The following is a 20,702-nucleotide window of genomic DNA, read 5'->3' as shown; positions in this document are numbered from 1 at the left end:
GAGATTATCGCAGTAAAATGTTCTACTTTTACAAAGTTAATCAATCGCTGTATACAGCTCAAACCGTCATAAAGGACAACTTTGGAACACTCGCGGTGACCAATGAAGACCAAGGAGGGCGGTACCAGTGCCAATATGCAACCTTCGTCAATGGAAGGTGGTTAGAATCTCATCGCAGCGAGCCTGTGACGGTGAATATAGCAGGTGAGTGACAGGGAGCAGAGATTTTTTCATGTATTTTTCATCACTCTTGGTATTTTTATAAAATCATGCTTTAATCACTGCAACAAAATGAATGGTTTAATATTAGTGGAGAGGAAGATAACTGAATGGGTTTTGATCTTATTGCTCAACTCTAGATAGGATGCCTGTAACACTGAGCCCTGCATTTACCCGCTGTGAATCTATTACCGGCAAAGCTCGTTACTGGAGATAAGGGGGTGAAAACCGTCACAGGCGCTAACGATTGGGCCGCCCGTTTTATGCCCCTCATGAGTTTGTTTTCAATGTGTGTAAATTAAATCGTGACAACCTGCTTCAAGGAGCCACCAAAGAAAAAATGCCTCCCTTGATTGGCACCTCATGCACCACATTAAACATTCACTTCCTCCACCACCGGTGTACCGTGGCTGCAGTGTGTACCATCTACAAGATGCTTTGCAGCAACTCGCCAAATCTTCTTCAGCAGCAGCCTCTAAACACGCGACCTCTTCCATGTGTAAGGGCAGCAGGCGAATGGGAAGACCACCAGCACCATGTTCCCCTCCAAGTCACATACCACCCTGACTTGGACATATATCGCTGTTCCTTCATCGTTAAATCTTAGAACTCACTGCATTGCTGTGCACTTTGACTGCACCGGCCTCACTTTGGTTCAATTAGAAGGCCACCCACCACCTGCTGAAAGGGAAACTAGTGATGACAGCAGCTGCCGGCCATGCCAGCGACTACCACAACAGTAATGATAACAATAATTGTGGTCCCACCAAAACAGCTCGATTATGTGAAATGTGTGACAGTTACAGCCTCGCTGGGATTGGGCTCTAACTGCCTTCGCTTGTTGGAGGTTTCATACTGGCACTGGCGCCGGTGCCTTTCACTCTTTCTGATCGAATCTTCACCTGGGCTAAATTATCTGCACTGGGTTTATCAAAGCAACCATTGCCTTGTTCCCGTCGTGTCCCAGAGTAAAATCTCCGACCTAAACCAGACTTTGGGCAGCGAACTCGTGCTACTTTAGGTTCTTTGGCTCTGCCATCTGATTTCGTACATTACAACAGCGACTACACGTCAAAAGTTGGAAGTTGGTGGTAAAGCGCATTGGGACGGCCCGTGGTCATGAAAGGCGTTATAGAAATACAAGTCTTTCTTTGTTTCTTTGTAATGAAATCCAAACTCCCCTTTTGTGGAATCCGATGTGAAACTGCGTTTCAACACAGCGTAATCATCATTGAGTTCCCAACCATGCATTGTTTAAATCCGCAGATCCATTTCTCATTGTAATTTCTATTAATTTAACCATGGATCCGCTAACAACACCAGTGACAGCTCTTGATCAACCGAGTGGGGTGTATGTAGTAGGAGAAATGGTCACCATTACCTGCAGTACGACCAGAGATTATCACGATAAATCCTTCTATTTTAACAAAGATAATCAACGGCTGTACTCCGAGCAAATCGTCACAAAGGACAACATTGGATCATTTCCGCTCACCAGGAAAGACCAAGGAGGGCGGTACCAGTGCCGATATAGAACCTGCGTCAATGGAAGGCGGTTAGAATCTCATTGCAGCGAGCCTGTGACGGTCATTGTAGCAGGTGAGCGACAGGAAGCAGAGGATTTTCATATTTTTTCAAGCTTTTGGTAAGTTACAAAATCATGTTTTAATCATTGTATCAACATTAATGGTTTAATATTAAGAGAGAGGAAGATAACCGGATGTGTTTTGACATTATTGCTCAACTCTAGACAAGATTCATGCAAAGCAAGGCCCTGCATTTACCCGCTGTGCATCTGTTACCGGCGAAGGGCATTATTGGAGATAAGGCAGTGAAATTGGTCACGGGCGGTAGCGCAAAACGGGCGATAGCGTTTCGACCGTCCATTGTATGCCCCGCCTGATAAAGTTCTCCATTTATTAATTTGAGTAAAATCGAATATTGACGACTTGTTTCAAGGATCCGCCTAAGAAAAAATAATCCCCTATATGTTTGAACTATCAAAGTTTAGTGCCACAAGTATAGCACGGCGCCAGGGATTTAACTCCACTGAATGTAGCATCACCTCAAGAAGCTCCCCAGACTGACTGGCCTTGACACATTACAGGTTTCTCTGTCAGAGAAAAGAATCTGCGTGCCGAGACTTTCAAAATGATCCTGTTATGCGTGGTATTTTAATCTAATTTCCGTGTGGGGGTCCATATTTCTATATGCATTACTTTTCGGCAGCACTTCGCAAACTCGTGAACTTCAGCACCCAGAAGGACAAGGGCAGCAGGTGCATGGGAACAACATCAACTCCAAGTTCCCCCCTAACATGTATATTGGCTTTGTGCTGAAACGAGTCCACCTGAAGATATTTCTTGCATTTATGCTTCCAGGCAGTCCATATCTTGCAAATTTTGTACATATACTAGCCTTGTCTGCCCTACTACAGTGCGTTGACATTTGGCGACCACTACCTGATCTTACAGAATAAATCTTCATTTAGAATGACACGGATTAATCAGTGCCAGTCAGCATGGGTTTGTTAAGGGAAGGTCCTGTCTGACTAACTTGATTACATTTTTGAGGGGGTAACAAGGAGGGTCGATGAGGCTAATGCGTTTCATGCAGTCAATATGGATTTTAGCAATGCATTTGATAAGGTCCCGCATGGCAGTCTGGTCAAGAAAGTAAAATCCCATGGGATCCAAGGTAAAGTAGCAAGTTGGATCCAAAATTCATCAGAGGCAGGAAACAAAGGATAATGGCCCAAGGGTGTTTTTGGGATTGCAAGGCTGTTCCCACTGGGGTTCTACAGGGCTCAGTACTGGTTCCTTTGCTTTTTGTGGTATATATCAATGATTTGGCCTTGAATGTAGGAAGTATGTTTAAGAAGTTTGCAGCTGATACAAAAATTGGCCGTGTGGATGATACTGAAGTAGGAAGCTGTAGACTGCAGGAAGGTATCAATGGACTGGTCAGGTGGGCAGAACAGTGGCAAATGGAAATCAATCTGCAGAAGTGTGACATAGTGCATTTGTGAAGGGCTAACAAAGCAAGGGAATTCACTATAAACGTTAGGACACAGAAGTGCAGAAGATCAGAGGGACCATGGGGTGCATGTCCACAGATCGCTGAAGGTAGCAGGACAGGCAGATACGGTGGTTAAGAAGGCAAATGGCATACTTTCCTTTATTAGCCAAGGCATAGAATATAAGAGGAGGGAGGTTATGCTTGACCTGTATAAAACACGAGTTAGGCCGCAGCTAGAATATTGCATGCAGTTCTGTTCACCACATTATGTGAAGGATGTGATTGCACTAGAGGTGGTGCAGAGGAGAGTTACGAGGATGTTGCCCTAGCTGGGGAAACAGTGAATTGTCTGGGGTGGTTTTCTTTGCAACAGAGGAGGCTGAAGGGAGACCCAATTGAGGTGTATAAAATTGTATGGGTCCTAGATAGAATGGATAGGAAAAATATATTATCCCTTAGAAGAAGGGTCGATAACCAGCGGACATTAAGGTAAAGTAATTGATCGGAGTTTTAGAGAGGATTTGAGAAGAATGTATTTCACCCAGAGGGTGCTGGGGATCTGGAACTCACTGCCTGAAAAGATGGTCGAGGCAGAGATCCTCATCACTTTTAAAAAGTACTTGGATATGCACTTGAAGTGCCATATCCAACAAGGCAACGGACCAAGTGATGGAAAGTGAGGTTAGGGTGGATAGTTCTTTGTTGGCCGGCACGGGAAAGGTGGGCCTCTCTGTGCTATAAATTTCTATGCTTCTATGATCAACTCCAAGTTAGAGTCACAGAGTCATAGAGTTATACAGCACAGAAAGAGGCCCTTCGGCACATCGCTTCCGCACCGGCCATCACACTTCTGCAGATTGATTTCCATTTGCCACTGTTCTGCCCACCTGACAAGTCCATTGATATCTTCCTGCAGTCTACAGCTTCCTACTTCAGTATCATCCACACGGCCAATTTTTGTATCAGCTGCAAACTTCTTAAACATACTTCCTACATTCAATGCCAAATCATTGATATATACCACAAAAAGCAAAGGAACCAGTACTGAGCCCTGTAGAACCCCAGTGGGAACAGCCTTGCAATCCCTTGTTAGCCCTTCACAAAAGCATTTGGTCCTAGCCTTGTATGTTATGGCATTTCAAGTGCTCATCCAAATGCTTCTTGCATGTAGTGAGGGTCCCTGCCTCTACCACTCTTTCAGGCAGTGAGTTCCAGATTCCAATCACCCTCTGGGTGAAATAGTTCTTCCTCAAATCCCCTCTAAACCTCCTGCCCCTTTCCTTGAATCTATGCCCTCTTGTTATTGACCCCTATATCAAGGGAAAGAGTTCCTTTCTATCTACCCTATCTATGCCCCTCATAATTTTGTACACCTCAATCAGGTCCCCCCTAAGCCTTCTCTGCTCCAAGGAAAACCACTCCAGCCTGTCCAGTCTTTCCTCATAGCTGAAGCGCTCCAGCCCAGGTAACATCCTTGTGAATCTCCTCTGCTCCCTCTCCAATGCAGTCACATCCTTCCTAAAGTGTGGCGACCAGAACTGCGGACAGTATTCCAGCTGTGGCCTAACCAGCGTTTTGTACAGCTCCATCATAACCTCCCGGCTCTTATATTCTATGCCTCGGCTAATGAAGGCAAGTACCGATATGCATTTTCAACTAACTTATCCACATGTTGTGCTGCCTTCAGGGATCTACGGACATGCACACCAAGGTCCCTCAGATCCTCTGTCTTTCCTAGGGACTTACCATTCATTGTTTATTCCCTTGCCTTGTTAGTCCCTCCAAAATGCATCACCTCACTGTTCCGCCCATCTAACAAACCCATCTATATCGTCCTGCAGACTGAGGCTACCCTCCTTGCTATTTACCACCCCACCAATTTTCGTTTCATCTGCGAACTTACTGATCATACCTTTTACATTCACATCCAAATCATTAATGTAGACCACAAACAACAACGGACCCAGCACCGATCCCTGTGGTACCCCACTGGACAGAGGCTTCCAGTCACAAAATAACCTTCGACCATCACACTCTGCCTTCTGCCACTAAGCCAGTTTTGGATCCAATTTGCCAAGGCACCCTGGATCCCATGGGCTCTTACCTTCGTGACCAGTCTGCTATGCGGGACTTTATCGAAAGCCTTACTGAAATCCATGTATACCACATCCACTGCACTACCCTCATCCACACACCTAGTCACCCCCTCGAAAAATTCAATCAAATTGGTCCGACATGATCTTCCCTTGACAAAGCCATGGTTAGTATCGCTGATTAATCCTTGCCTCTCCAAGTGGAGACTAATTCTGTCCCTCAGATATTTTTCCAATAATTTCCCTACCACTGATGTTAGGCTCACTGGCCTCTAATTCCCTGGTTTATCCCTACTGCCCTTCTTGAATAATGGTACTACGTTAGCAGTTCTCCAGTCTTCTGGCACATCCCCTGTGGCCAGAGAGGTTCTGAAGATTTCTGTCAGAGCCACTGCATTCTCCTCCTTTGCCTCACACACCAGCCTGGGATACATCTCGTCCGGGCCTGGGGATATATCTACTTTTAAGCCTACTAAAACCGCTAGTACATCCTCCCTCTCGATGCTAATATGTTGAAGTATATCATAGTCCCCCTGCCCGATTTCTACATCTTAATCGTCCTCCTCCATATTGAACACAGATGCAAAAAATTCATTTGAAACCCCATCCACATCTTCTGGCTCCACACACAGATTACCACTTTGGTCCATAATGGGCCCTCCTCTTTCCCTAATTATCCTCTTGCCCTTAATATACTTATTAAACACCTTAGGATTTTCCTTTATTTTGCTCACCAGTGTTATTTAATGATACCTCCTCGCTCTCCTAATTTCTTTTTAATATCCCCCTGCACTTTATATACTCCTCTAGGGCTTCCTCTGTCTTTAGTCCTTTGTATCTTCCAAAGACCCCCTTTTTTCCCTAATCCATTCTCGTATTTCCCTTGACATCCAATGTTCCCTGGGCTTCTTGGTCCAACCCTTGACCTTTACGGGAACATGTTGCCATTGTACTCTCTCAATTTCCTTTCTGAAAGGCTCCCATTGCTCCGATGTGGATTTTCCTACAAATAGCTGATCCTGCCTTATCTTATTAAAATCGGCCTTCCCCAATTTAGAACATTTATTTCCGATCCATCTCTGTCCTTTTCCATGGCTACCTTTTATCTCACCGAATTATCGTCACTGTCATCAAAGTGCTCACCCACTAACACTTCTACCACTTCCCCGGGCACATTCCCTAGAATTAGGTCCAGTACCGCCCACTCTCTTGTAGGACTTTCTACATACTGGCTCAAAAAGCTCTCCTGGATGCACTTTAAGAATTCTGCACCCTCTAAGTCTTTCACACACTGACTATCCCAGTTAATATTGGGGAAGTTGAAATCCCCCACTATTATTACCCTATTATTTGCACATTTCTCTGAGATTTGCCTACATATCTGTTCCTCTATCTCCCCCTGACTGTTTGGGGGCCTATAATACTCTCCCAGGAAAGTGCTTGCCCCCTTTTTGTTTTGAAGTTCTACCCATATGGCCTCATTAGAGGAACCTGTTAATATATCATACCTCCTTACAGCAGTAATTGACACCATAATAAATATTGCAGCACCCCCTCCTCTTTTACCCCCCCCCTCTGTCTCGCCTGAAGATTCTATACCTCGGAATATTGAGCTGCCAGTCTTGCCCCTCCCGCAACCATGCCTCTGTGAGCAACAATATCATACTCCCATGTGTTCATCAACAACTTCAGTTCATCCACCTTATTCGCAAGACTCCTTGCATTAAAATAAATGCCATCCAGTCTTGCACTACTCCCTTGTGCCATTACATATTAGCTCTTTCCTCCTATTCCTATAATCACTAGCACGTGGCACCGGGAGTAATCTAGAGATTACAACCTTTAAGGTCCTGCTCTTTAATCTGCTACGTAGCTCCCTAAATTCTTGCTGCAGGACCTCATCCCTCTTCCTACCCATGTCGTTGGTCCCAATGTGAACCACGACCACTGACTGTTTACCCTCCCCCTTCAGAATGCCCTGCAGCCGTTCAGTGACACCCTTGACCCTGGCACCAGGGAGGCAACAAACCATCCTGGAGTCATGTCTATGGCCACAGAAACGCCTATCTGTTCCCCTTACGATAGAATCCACTACCACTATTGCGCTCCCACACTTTTTCCTCCCTTCCTGTGCAGCAGATGCACCCCAGTGCCAGGAAGTTGGCTGCTGCTGCCTTCCCCTGGTAAGTCATCCCCCTTAACAGTATCCAAATCGGTATACCTGTTTGAGAGGGGAATGGCCACAGGGGTCCCCTGCACTACCTGCCTGCTTCTACTGCTCCGCCTGATGGTCACCCATTTCCCTTCTGCCTGTGCAGCCCTTACCTGCGGTGTGACCAACTCACCAAACGTGTTATCCACGACCCTCTCAGCATCGCGAATGCTCCAAAACTCATCCATCTGCAGCTCCAGCGCCTCAATGCGGTCTGCTAGAAGCTGCAGCTGGATACATTTCCGGCACACATGGTCGTCAGGGACACCGGCAGTGTCCCTGTATTCCCACATAGCACAGGTGGAGCATAACATGGGGCTGGGCTGTCCTGGCATGACTAACCCTTTAATTAAATTAAATTAATTCAATACAACCAATTAAATATATACTCTAGGGCGCTTGTATGGCAGAAGTCCATCCTACACCACAGAGACCCTAGAAAATATAAGCCGCAGAATTGAAGTTACCTTACAGCTAACTGATATATTTAAGGGCCCTTGTTTATAAACAGTCCCCGCTACACCACAGGGACTTTAGAGACTATAACCCACAGAATTACGGTTTAAAAAGAGAGAAATACTCACCAACCAATCACTTACCTGCTTTCTGGTGACGTCATACATCGATTTCTTTTTACTTCTCTCCTTACCCCTGAGTTCCGAGATTGGAGACTGGTACGCCTTACCTGCTCTCTGGAGGCTTTTATACTCACCACTCTCCACTCAGCCCACGATCCCGCCGACTTGCGCTCTGCACTGATGTCTTACCTGGTCTCTGGAGCCTTTTATAATCACCGCTCACCGCTCAGCCCACGATCCCGCCGACTCGCACTCTGCACTGAGGCCTTACCTGGTCTCTGGAGCCTTTTATAATCACCGCTCACCACTCAGCCCGCGATCCCGCCGACTCGCACTCTGCACTGGGGCCTTACCTGGTCTCTGGAGCCTTTTATAATCACCGCTCACCGCTCAGCCCGCGATCCCGCCGACTCTCGCTCCGCACTGAAGCCTTACCTTGCTCTGCAGTCTTTTTAACTCAACGCTCACCGCTCAGCCCGCGATTCCCGCCGACTTTCGCTCTGCACTGAGGCCTTACCTGGTCTCTGGAGCCTTTTATACTCACCGCTCACCGCTCAGCCTGCGATTCCCGCCGACTCTCGCTCCGCACTGAGGCCTTACCTGGTCTCTGGATCCTTTAATACTCACCCCTCACTGCCCATGCCCGCGATTCCCGCCGACTGTCGCTCCACATAAACACCATGGCTACTAGAACAGGTCGGAGGCTATGAATTCTACAACGAAAAAATCACCGGCTGACTCCGCAATGCCTTCCCACCATCTACATGCACAAGTCAGGAGGTTGATGGAATACTTTCCACATGCAGGGATGAGAGCAGCTGCAACTAAGTAAAGTTGACACCATCCTGGACAAAGCAGCCCTATTCATTGGCATCCATCTACAACCTTAAAAATGTATTCACTCCACCACCGGCGCTCAGTGGCTGCAGTGTGCACCACTTACAAGATGCACTGCAGCAACTCACCAAGGATTGTTCAGCAGCACCTCCCACACCCGCGAGCTCTCCCACCGAGAAGGGGAAGGGCAGCAGGTGCATGGGAGCACCATCACCTCCAAATTGCCCTCCAAGTTACATACAATCCTGAAGGGGAAAGTGCGGATGGACAGTCGTTGCCGACCATGCCAGTGACTACCACAACGGTAATGATAACAATAATTGCAGGCCCACCAAAACAGCTCGATTATGTGAAATGTGTGACCGTCACAGCCTCGCTGAGGCTGGTTTCTAACAGCCTTCCCTTGGCGGAGATTTCATACTTGCACAGGTACTGGCCGCAGTGCAGGTATAATGGAGAATTTCACTCTTTCTGATCGCATCTTCACCTGGAATAACTAGCAGCACTGGGCATTTCAAAGCAACCATTTCATTGTTCCGCTCGTATCCCAGATTAAAACCTTCGGCTTAAAACTGGACTTTGGAAAGAGAACTCGAGCTGATTTAGGTACCTTGGCTCTGCCATTTAATTTCCTACATCACAACAGCGACTTCACTTCAAAAGTGAAGAATTGGCGGTAAAGCACTTTGGGATGCTCCGAGGTCAAAAAGGAGCTAGAGAAATGCAAGTTTTTCCTTCTTTGTAATCAAATCCCGATCTCCCCTTTTGTGGAATCTCTGTATCCAAAGTGAAACTACATTTCAACACCGCACAATCATCATTGAGTTCCCAACCTTGCACTGTACATGAAAATCCGCAGAACTATTTCTCATTGTACTTTCCATTTATTTTAACACAGATTCGCTAACAACACCAGAGATAGCTCTTGATCAACCGACTGGGGTGTATGTAGAAGGAGAGACGGTCACCATTACCTGCACCATGACAAGAGATAATCAGGATAAAACCTTCTACTTTAACAAAGATAATCACAGGCTGTACTCCAATCAAATCGTCACAAAGAACAACATTAGTACATTCCCGGTTACCAGTAAAGGACAAGGAGGGCGGTACCAGTGCCAATATGAAACCTCCATCAATGGAAGGTGGTCGGAATCTCTTCGCAGTGAGTCTGTGATGGTCACTGTAGCAGGTAGGTGACAGGGATCAGATGATTCTTCATATGTTTTTTTCATAGCTCTCGGTATTTTGAATAAAATCATGCTCTAATCACTGTAACAAAATGAGTGTTTTAATGTTAGGAGAGAGGGAGGAAATCGAATGCGCTTTCTCAACTCTAGATAATATTCATGTAATATTGGACCCTGCATTCACCCGCTGTGAATCCATTAATGGCAAAGGGCATTACTGGAGATAAGGGGCAGAAAAGCGACACTGACGGTACTGCAGATTGGGCGAAATCGAATCGGCGTCCCGTTTCACACCTGCCTTAATTCTGATTCCATTGAAGGCAATGGAAACTAAAATCTGGCGATGTGTAAAGCGGGTTGGCGTCTGTTTTAGGCTACTGTACAAGACGAATTTATTCTCAACTGCATCTGAATTTTGTGAAATCAACACCGATAAAACATGAGCTCGCAGCCTGCGGCGACACTTGGAGGGTAACTTTAACCACATCCTCCAGGAGGGAAAGAAGTGGGTAGGGAGCTGCTTCCCGTTTTACTCTCCGCCAATGATACCCTCCATTGTCTTGAATGGAGTGTAATGTGGTGCCAGATTACAATCGCCAGTGTAACTCAGTACTGAGGGAATGCTGTGTTATGGAGCTGAGAGAGCTGAAACTTTGCAAAGTGAATTCCTGACCTTCTGACAGGGGGACTGAAGGCTGTGTCTTGTCATCAGACAATCTATGACCCTGATTTCTAGCTTTACTCCCTAAATCTCTGCATCTACCACAGGGAAATGTTTAATGTCAAATGGCATCATTCTTACATAATTTTAACTCCACTGTGTGTATATTCACCTCAAAAGGCACCACCAGACTGGTTGGCCTTGTCAGATTAAAGATTCTCAGTCAGATAACCGAAACTGCGGAACGAGATTTTCAATATCATCCTGATATGTGAAATATTTTCATTATCTACATTTCCATACCTGTCATTGGATTGCATTTCGACTACACCTCACAAACCCGTGACCTCCACCATCATAAAAGATTTTGACAGTAGTTGCATGGGAACAGCATCAACTCCCAGTTCCACTCAAAGCCACACACCTTCCTGACTTGGAAATATATTTCGTGTTCCTTCATCATCGCTCGGTCAAATCCCTGGAAGTCTGTAGCGAACAGCATTGTGGGAGCAAAAGTGGGTTCAAAAAGACGGCCGACCGCCATCCTCTTAATGGCAACTGGGGTTGGGCACTAAATTCCGGCCTTGCCAGCGACGCCCACATCCTAGAGCCCAAGTTATGGCTGGAATAAATTAGCAGAAATGTTAATTTCAAACCAACGCCATCCCCTTCTCCAGATACCACGGAAGGAAATTTCAGTGATAAGCCAAGGTTTTGGGACTAGACCCCCAGCTGGTTTATTTTCTGTCCAATTCTGTTTGAAACCATCAATTCCACTTTTGTAGAATCTCAGTCGCCGATGCAAACATTCCCCATTAATATGTTACAATCGTTACTGAGTTACCACTCTTTCATGGCACAAGATAATGCAGAAATCCATTTCTGTTGTTCTTTCCATTTATTTTACCACAGAACCGTTAACACCGCCAGTGATATCACTTGATCAACCGGCTGGGGTGTACTCAGAGGGAGAGATGGTCACCATTACCTGCACGGTAGACAGAGAGAATCATGGTCAAATCTACTTTTACAAAGAAAACCAACGGCTGAACACTTCTCAAATCGTCACAAAGGACAATATTGGAACATTCTTGGTTAACGGGACAAACCAAGCAGGGCGGTACCGATGCCTATATAGAATCTCTGTCAATAGCAGGTGGTTATGGTCCCAGATCAGTGACGCAGTGACGGTCACTATAGCAGGTCAGTGAAGAGGAATAACGATTGTTAATACTTCTAATCAACGGTATTGGTATTTTACTAAAAATTCGAAGCAGTTTAAATGATAATTGTTTATATATTTCACATAGAGGCTCCCTGCGCTCCGTTATTAATAGTGTCTTTGAAAAATGGGGTAAACATTCGGCATTTACTGTTGTGGAAATGGAGCATTGTTACATTACATATTATGACATAGAATTTACCACACAGGAACAGACCATTTGGCCCAGCTGGTGTAAGCCGGTACTTAAGCTCCACACGAGCTTGCTACCACACTAATTCATCTCATCCTATCTATATATTATTCCAGTCCTTTCACCCTCATGTGTGTATCGAGTGACTCCTAGATGTATCCGAATTATTCACCTCAACCACTCCAAGTGGAAGCGATATCCATACTCTCGCCACTATCTGGGATTTACTAGTGACTATCTGATATTCAAGGCCCCCAGATTGGGACTCCCACACAAGTGGAAACATTTTCACTAAGTCTAGCCTATCAAATCCTTTCATAATCTTAAAGATCTCCATCAGGTCATCTCTCAGCCTTCTGTTTTCCAGTGAAAAGTTCCACAGTCTGTTCAGCATTTACTGATAGTTTTAAACTCTGACTTTTTGGTCATCCTTGAAAATCATTTTTTGCACTTTCTCCTTTGCCTCTCTAACATTTTAATAATATGGAGACCAGAACTGTGCAGAATACTCCACATGCCTAACCATTTTCTGCAGGCTGTGGGGTATTATTGCACTATCTATGTTCCAGATTTCCAATTTCACCCCAACATGTCTGACCTGTCTGAACGATTTGGTTAACACCACAAACCACGGAGAGCGGTAGCAATGCCAATATAGATCCTCCGTCAATAGCAAGTGGTTAGAATTGACGGTCACAATAGCTGCTGAGTGAAAGGGAGCAGAGATTTTGAATATGTATATTCAACTCTCTTAGTATATACAGAAACCATCCATTTTTAAACATACCATTGCTTAATATTCACAGAAAGTGTGTCTGCGCTCAGCTCAGGTCTTTTACCATTGAACCTGAACACACAGGCTGACGCTTTACTGTCAGCGACACCATTAATCACAGAATCGCAGGGCACAGAAGGAGGCCATTCGGTCCATCGTGCTTGTGTCTGCTCTGAAAGAGCTGTCCAATCAGTCCCTTTGCCTTAGCTTTGGAATCCTTCCCAATATGTGATGCCCCGAATTAGACACAATACTCCGGCTGGGATTTAACCATTGAGGTAGAAAGGATTATCACAACGTCCTTACTTTTGCATTCTGTTCCTCTATTGATAGAGCATTTCAACAGACTTCTCAATCATTATCGCTACCTTCAAAGATTGTTTACATAGACAATAGGTTTCTCGCTTCCTCCATCCCAATTAATATTATACCTTGTAGGTTATATTGTCTCTCCTCATGTTTCCTACCAAAAATCTTCACTTCATATTTCTCTGTGTTAAATTTAGTCTGCAATGATTCTCCCCATTTCAAAACCCTGACTATGCCCAGCTCATGTGTTTTTTTATCATTCTCACATCTATCTATCTTTACGAGTTTGTGTGACCTGCAAACATTGAAATTATACACTGTATACACAAGTCCAGACCATTAATATTTTGGATCCAGAAAGTAAGTCTGTATTACATTGTGAATCGATTGTTAATACTTGTTCCTTTTGAAATACAGGTCTACCCAAACCAAATATATCAGTGGACTCCAGTGTTGCTGTGAATGGTGGAAATGTTATCTTTATCTGTACAATCGCCTGGGACATTCCTGACTTTACATTTTACTTATACAGGCACGGAAAAAATAATTACTCAGGTGTCCAGCCTGCGGCTATAGGGAGCAATTCTGTCACTTTCACTATCAATAATATAGATCATGCCGAAGGAGGAAATTTCAGCTGCCTGTATGAGGGGAGTGTGGAGGGGAGACAGCTAACATCGGCTCTGAGTGACCCGGTACTTATAACTGTAAGAGGTCAGTGAGATTCACATATTCACTCTGTTTATTTCTTTTCCATTTAGGCTGAATCAGTTGTTTTATTTGTTGATTGCAGAAGAAATAAATGAATTTATCACTGAATGAATGACTAATGTATGATTAAAATAGTTAGGAATGCAATGGATCAATGAAGCAATTAGTGAATCAATCAGTCATACATGACTATGTTGCCATTAACTTTAGAAGTATCCAATGATATGATGAGTTGCAGAATTGAAAGAATTTTTCTCATCCTGTCATTGCGATTTTCCCAGTAACACACCAGGCTGATGCTTGTCCTATAGATTTGAAGCTTCTTCCTAATGTGCTTGAGAGGGGCACATATTTAATTGCCGTTAAATGTATTTGGAAGTGAACCACCCTTGCCCAGAACCACTGTGCAAAAATCAGACATACGAGACTTTAAGGAAATTGTTTCTGCATTTAATTTGGTAGTTGTTGTTACAATTTCTCTTGGAATATTTCGCTGAAAAACAGCATAACAGTTATCCAGTTAACACAGGAAACATTGATGAAGATGTTACAGCTATTTTACAAGTTTAATATTACCACCAGGTAAACGCTCAATTTGAGATGATCCTCACTCTCGCTATTTGCACAAAATTATCCCAAACTCAGAACCCTCTAACAAAAATGCAATTAATTTAGCAGTTACCATTAGATTCCTCCTATGCATGTTTCAATCCTATCCACAAACTACCACGTAGTATCCACAATGTAATGGTAAATAATGCACGGCTCTGCCTTCCCTTGTAATGATCAGTTTATTCGCATTACAGACAGAGAGGGACGGGCAAACTCACACGTAACTCACTCTCACACACACATTCCCACTCAAACACACTCACACACAACATACACACACCCTCACTCATACACACACACTTACACACACACTCAAACCCACACGCAACCATACACTCACACACACACTCACACACACACACACACACACACACACAAAATACACACACATTCACTCACACACACTCAGATTCACACAAACCCACACACATTCTAACACAGACACTCAGAAACACTCAGAAAGTCACACACACTCAGACAAACTCTCACTCACATACTCACACACACAAGCACACACAATACAATCATAAACAGACATCACGCATACACACAAATATACACGCACACACATACACACACACACAAACATACACAAAAACACTCACACACACACTCATACACACATACACACACTCACACACAATAACACTCACTCACAAGCACACACTCACAAAAAGACACACACGCAAACATATATAAACACACACACACACAAACTCACTCACACACACATAAACTCACATACAAACACTGAGACATAAACGCACACAACATTCCGCTCTTTCGATATTGTATTCCACATGAGATTCCTGTTCATTAGATGTAGGAATCAACTTAAATAAACTAGCATTTTTGGGAATATAACTTTCCTCATCCCATGATTACTCTTCTGCCTAATGCATGCCAGTGATGTTGTTCTGCTGGAAATATCCTCCAACCTGGTTCAAAAGTCTTTCACCCTGGACATGGTCATATACTTGATTTTAACAATTGATTAAATCAACCAAGTAATGAAGTAATCAATCTTAATCGGCAGCAGCTATTGCCGGTACAAATAGGCAGAATCCAGTAATTTAGATACCTACAGGGACTTCAACAACAACAACTTGTATTGATATGGTGCCTTTAACTAGTAACACGTACCAAGGCGCTTCAGAAGAACATTTAGCCACATAAGGAGAACGTCGGCAGATGGCCAACAGTCTGGTCAAATAGGTAGGTTTTAAACAGCGTCTGAAAATGAGGAAAGAGTGGTAGAGAGTTAGAGAGGATTACTGAGGGAATTCCAAAGCTTAGGGTACAGGCTGCTGAAGGCACGGCCCCCAATGGTGCAGCGAATAAAATCAAAGATGCAAATGACGTCAGAATTGGAGGCGGGCCCAGATATCGGATGGATGGAGGGAAGAAGGAGCAGGTTACAGAGATAGGGTGATGCGAGGTCCATGGAGGGATTTGAAGACGAGAATGAGAATTGTAGGTCTGGAGGAGTTTACATGGATAAGGAGGGGGCGAGGGCCTTGGAGCGATTTAAACTGGAGAGTGAGAATTTTACGGCTGGAGAGGGTTACAGAGATGGGGAGGGGGCAATGTCCATGCAGAGATTTCAAGATGAGAATGTGAATTTTAGGGCTGGAGGAGGTTACAGAGAGAGAGAGAGAGGGGCGAGGTCCATGGAGGGATTTCAAGACGAAAATGAGAATTGTAGGGCTGGAGGAGGTAACAGAGATATGGAGGGCGAGAGGTCCATGGAGTGATTTGAAGAGTACGATGAGAATTGTAGGGCTGGTGGAGGTTGCAGAGATAGGAAGGGGGTGAGAGCCATGGAATGATTTGAAACCAGGAATGTGCGTTTGAAAATTAGGGCTTTGTCGGAACGGGAGCAAATGGGAATCAGCGAGCACAGGGGTGAGTTAGGATATGGGTAGCGGAGTTTTGGATGAGCTCAAGTTTAGGTAGGGTGAATAACACAGAGAAACGTAGGGCGATTACATTCATCCCAGTGTGATTCTGTCCCTGATCATTAATGCTGAATGAGAATATCATGATTGTTCCGTACTTGCCAATCAAAGGTTAGAAAGGATTACAGAGTGACCCTGTAGTTGTGTTTGCAGTGGAAACGGGAGAATTTCCCATTATCATTCTCTCTTTCTATAATCTTCTAGGATCTTCTTTAACATCTTATTCAATCCCAATTTGTTTGTGCCTCGCCGCATTTATCCTGTGTTGGACTCTGATTATACTGAGAATCGAGTGCAAACCGATAAATGCAAAGAAACATCGTGACGGTACGTGTAAAGGATTGCTGATTCCCCGCAATATTTCGTTCCAGAATAAAGTCAGAAAGGAAGAGATTTTGCTTTTCACACCGTGCTGTAAATAAGTATTAACTTTAACGTTATTAAATGTCCACACTACTACTAAAGTTTGTTGCAATGTGGAAACTGAAGGGCCTTATAATATTCCTCTTCGACAAAAATGTGCAGTTTATTTACTCACTCTTTGACAGTGCAAGAAAAGTGTCGATAAAGACAACAAGGTGGTGACGGTTGGCGGGAACTTAACAAAAAGTGGTGGAGTTGTAAATAACTAGCAAAATAAACGCTTTCAGATTGGTCATTTGCATTTTCCGTTAAATTGTCTACACCAATTATATCTATATCAAAATATCCTTCAGTTTATTGATATTTACCAGTTTTAATAGCAAGCTATGAGAGAACTTTGAGAGCTTACACTTCAGCCCCATTGCCACCAATCAGAATGTTCTATGCTTCCTGTTACATCTATTTGCAAAATTATGCTAAACTCATTTCAACCCTGTTGAATATTTGGAACACCAGTTATTCACAATGCACTGTTTAAAAGGTAATAACATCTTCGTCGCGCAAACAGACTCAACACAGACACATTCATTGTTACGGTGATGATCATCCCTTTCTCCTAATACAGAGATTTGACAACATTTTGCAATAAACTATTATCGATGGAGTCAATCCATTATTATCCAATCAAATACTAACTGACTCTGGTAAGGGTAGCAAGGAGTAGAAAGTGTATCTGAGAGTGGAACCAGTAGATGCAGTGTAATTATATTCCAAGAAGGCATTCGATAAGGTGCCTCTTAAAAGGTTACTGTACAAGATAAGACCTCATGAGGTTGGGGTAATATATTAGCATGCATCAAGGATTGGCTAAACAGTAGGAAACAGCGAGTCGGGATAAATGGGTCATTATCAGTTTGTCAAACTCTACCATGTTGAGTGCCACAGGGATCAGTGCTGGGGCATCAGCTGTAAACAATCTATAATAATGACTTGGAAGAAGGGACGAGTGTAATTTAGCCAAATTTGCCGATGATCCAGTGATAGGTGGGAAAGCAAGCTGTGAAGAGGATACAAATAACCTGCAAAGGGCTATAGATAGGTTAAGTGATTGGGCCAATATTTGGCAGATGAAGTATAATGTGGGAAAATGTGAGGTTATACACTTTTTCAAGAAAAATTAAAAAAACATTATTCAAATGGAGAGAGTCTACAAAATGCTATGTTACAGAGGGATCTGGTGTTCTTGTACATGAAACACAAAAAGTTACCATGCAGGTACAGCAATAATTAGGAAGGCTAATGGAATGTTGGCCTTTATTGCAAGGGGGTGGAGTATAAAAGGAGGGATGTCTAGCTACAACTGTACAGGGCGTTGCTGAGAGCACGCCTGGAGTACTGCGTACAATTTTGGTCTCCTTATTTAAGGAGGGATAAAATTGCACTGGAGGCAGTTCAGAGAAGGATCACTAGGTTGTGCCTGTCCTCATTGGAGTTTAGAAGAATGAGAGGTGATCTTATTGAAAGGTAGATGATTCTGAGGGGGCTTGACAGGGTAGATGCAGAGAGGATGTTTTCCATCGTGGGGCAATCTAGAACTAGGGGGCATAGTTTCAGAATAAGATGTCACCTAGTTAAAATGGAGATGAGGAGCAATTTCTTCTCTCAGAGGGTCGTGAATCTTTGGAATTCTCTACCCCAGAGAGCTGTAGAGGCTGGGTCATTGAATATGTTTAAGCTGGAGATAGACATATTTTTCAATGAAAAGGGAGTCAGGGGTTATGGGGAGCGGGCTAGGAATTGGAGTTGAAGCCAAGACCAGATCAGCCATGATCTTAATGAATTGTGGAGCAGACTCAAGGGGACAAATGGCCGACTCGTGCTCCTATTTCTTATGTTATTATGTTCTAAGCGGATGCCCAGAAATCATTATTGCCGTAAGTTGTACAGGAAATGCACGCACAGACAAAAATGTTTTAATAATGGTAGTAAATGTTTATTGGCGTTGCCCTTAATCACTTGTTGAACATAAGTTGGTTAGCAAATTTATGAAAAACGTCGGGAGAGGCAATTTAGAATTTATGACAGAGCGCCAACTCATGGCTAGCAACTCTAATTTTCTCATGACAGCTGATATCGCAAAATTGAATTGGAAATGTTGACATGTTAATTTGCCGCAGCAAATGTTTACACAAATGACCAAGCGAAAATCATGTGAACTGCAAATACGTTCTGTGAACCGGAGGTTTGCGCCTGAATAACATGTAATTATATGGCCGATTCGTCTCATGACGATATCAATGACAGTCCATCACTTGGTTGAGCAGCCTTGATGATACCCATTTCCTTTATCTTCTGGTAGATGATGTTACTGCAGTAATACATTCTGTCGAAAGAGGCGGCGAAGAGACTGCTGTGTAAACAGATGATATTTAAGATGCCATATACAAGTGACATTATTTCCGGAGCAGAGTTTGACAGTACACCGAATCGGAAACACTTGATTTTGAATTCAATCGTGTGTACAAGAAATGTCCATATCTCTTTCTATCAATGGTTTTTGTGGTGTGTGTGTGTGATAGATAGACAAAGCGAATCATTCTCTCTTATGATGCACATCCATAATGATAACATAAGCTTTTAAACCATTAACTTTTGGAATTAATCAAATGCAGTTTAATTGTTGTCGTCTACCTGTCTTATGGATGTGATATTGCTTCTCGAGTTTGGAGACGTTTGCCCTGTCCCTAGAGTTCGTGGAACCGAGCCTGTATTTAAGATTTATTTGAGTATCACTTCTTTCAAATTGTAACTCATCTTCACTTGTAAATTTTACAAGATAAATTTGAGTTGGCCAAAGCTAATCGGTGAATTATATGATAGTTGTTCTTGCATACACAGAGTGACTGTTACATAGAGAGATAAATAAATAGAGAGAGACAGCTCGCTGTGTGCTTTAGCTATAAAAGTTTGTGAAATGAATCTGTGCTAAATTCACGAAGGATGTAATATGTATTATTTATTATTGATATGAATATAAGCTCTCTTCATCTGCAGTGAATGCTTAACAGTTCTGACATTTGTTCAACTATTTCAGCAATAAAATAGCAACTGGAGGTGTCGCTAAGTCAAACTACACAGACACGCTAAACCTTAAACTAACTGACCAATGGCAATGCAATAACCAGTTCAAACAATTGTCTGCACCAGTTTGTGCAGACCCATGTTTAAAGAGATTACAGCAGATGTAGAGGTGTTGAGGTGCGGCGATTAGCAAAATATATTCATAACATAAGTTAAAAGCAATTGGAGCAGGAGTAGGCTACTCGGCCCTTCGAGCCTGCTCGACCATTTAATAAGATCATGGCTGATCAAAGTACATTTGTTCCCCAACAGTAACTTCTGATCTCGAGAAGTTATATTGGTACCACAATCAAACAACTCTCATGACAATCAACTAAAGCCCAGTTGTGAACGCTAGCACCCACACAATCAGAAGCAGATCCTGAATTAGGTGATTATCTCACGCCATTAGCAGCTAATGAAAGATGCTCTATCTGCAACGGTAAAGCGTCACCTTTAGTTCAGAAGCTCAGTGACCTCCTTCCTGGGAAGGAATTCTGCCAGGTAACGTATAAGGGATTCACTCGTTCTGTGAATTTTAACATTCCTTTACACTCCAGACATAGTCCTGGCAGATCTTTTACCGAAACAAATGGAGGAAGAAATATCAAACTCAGCCTCTTTGATAAAA

General features: G+C 43.5%; 1 protein-coding gene across 1 annotated transcript; it reads left to right on the top strand.

The window, feature by feature from the left end:
• Positions 1-1,478: 1,478 nt before the first annotated feature.
• Positions 1,479-19,781, top strand: LOC147087777 (leukocyte immunoglobulin-like receptor subfamily B member 2). The gene is made up of 5 exons (XM_085977966.1): positions 1,479-1,818; positions 9,856-10,149; positions 11,721-12,011; positions 13,725-14,021; positions 19,311-19,781. The coding sequence occupies exons 1-5, from the start codon at positions 1,521-1,523 to the stop codon at positions 19,367-19,369; spliced, it is 1,239 nt and encodes a 412-aa protein (XP_085834092.1). The 5' UTR covers positions 1,479-1,520; the 3' UTR covers positions 19,370-19,781.
• Positions 19,782-20,702: the final 921 nt, after the last annotated feature.

Source organism: Somniosus microcephalus, unplaced genomic scaffold (assembly GCF_052327205.1).
Source record: "Somniosus microcephalus isolate GS21.2 unplaced genomic scaffold, FLI_Smic_1.0 unresolved_chr5, whole genome shotgun sequence".
Lineage (NCBI taxonomy): Eukaryota > Metazoa > Chordata > Chondrichthyes > Squaliformes > Somniosidae > Somniosus > Somniosus microcephalus.
Note: the sequence above shows the minus strand (reverse complement) of the source record. Positions and strands in the feature narration are given on the sequence as shown.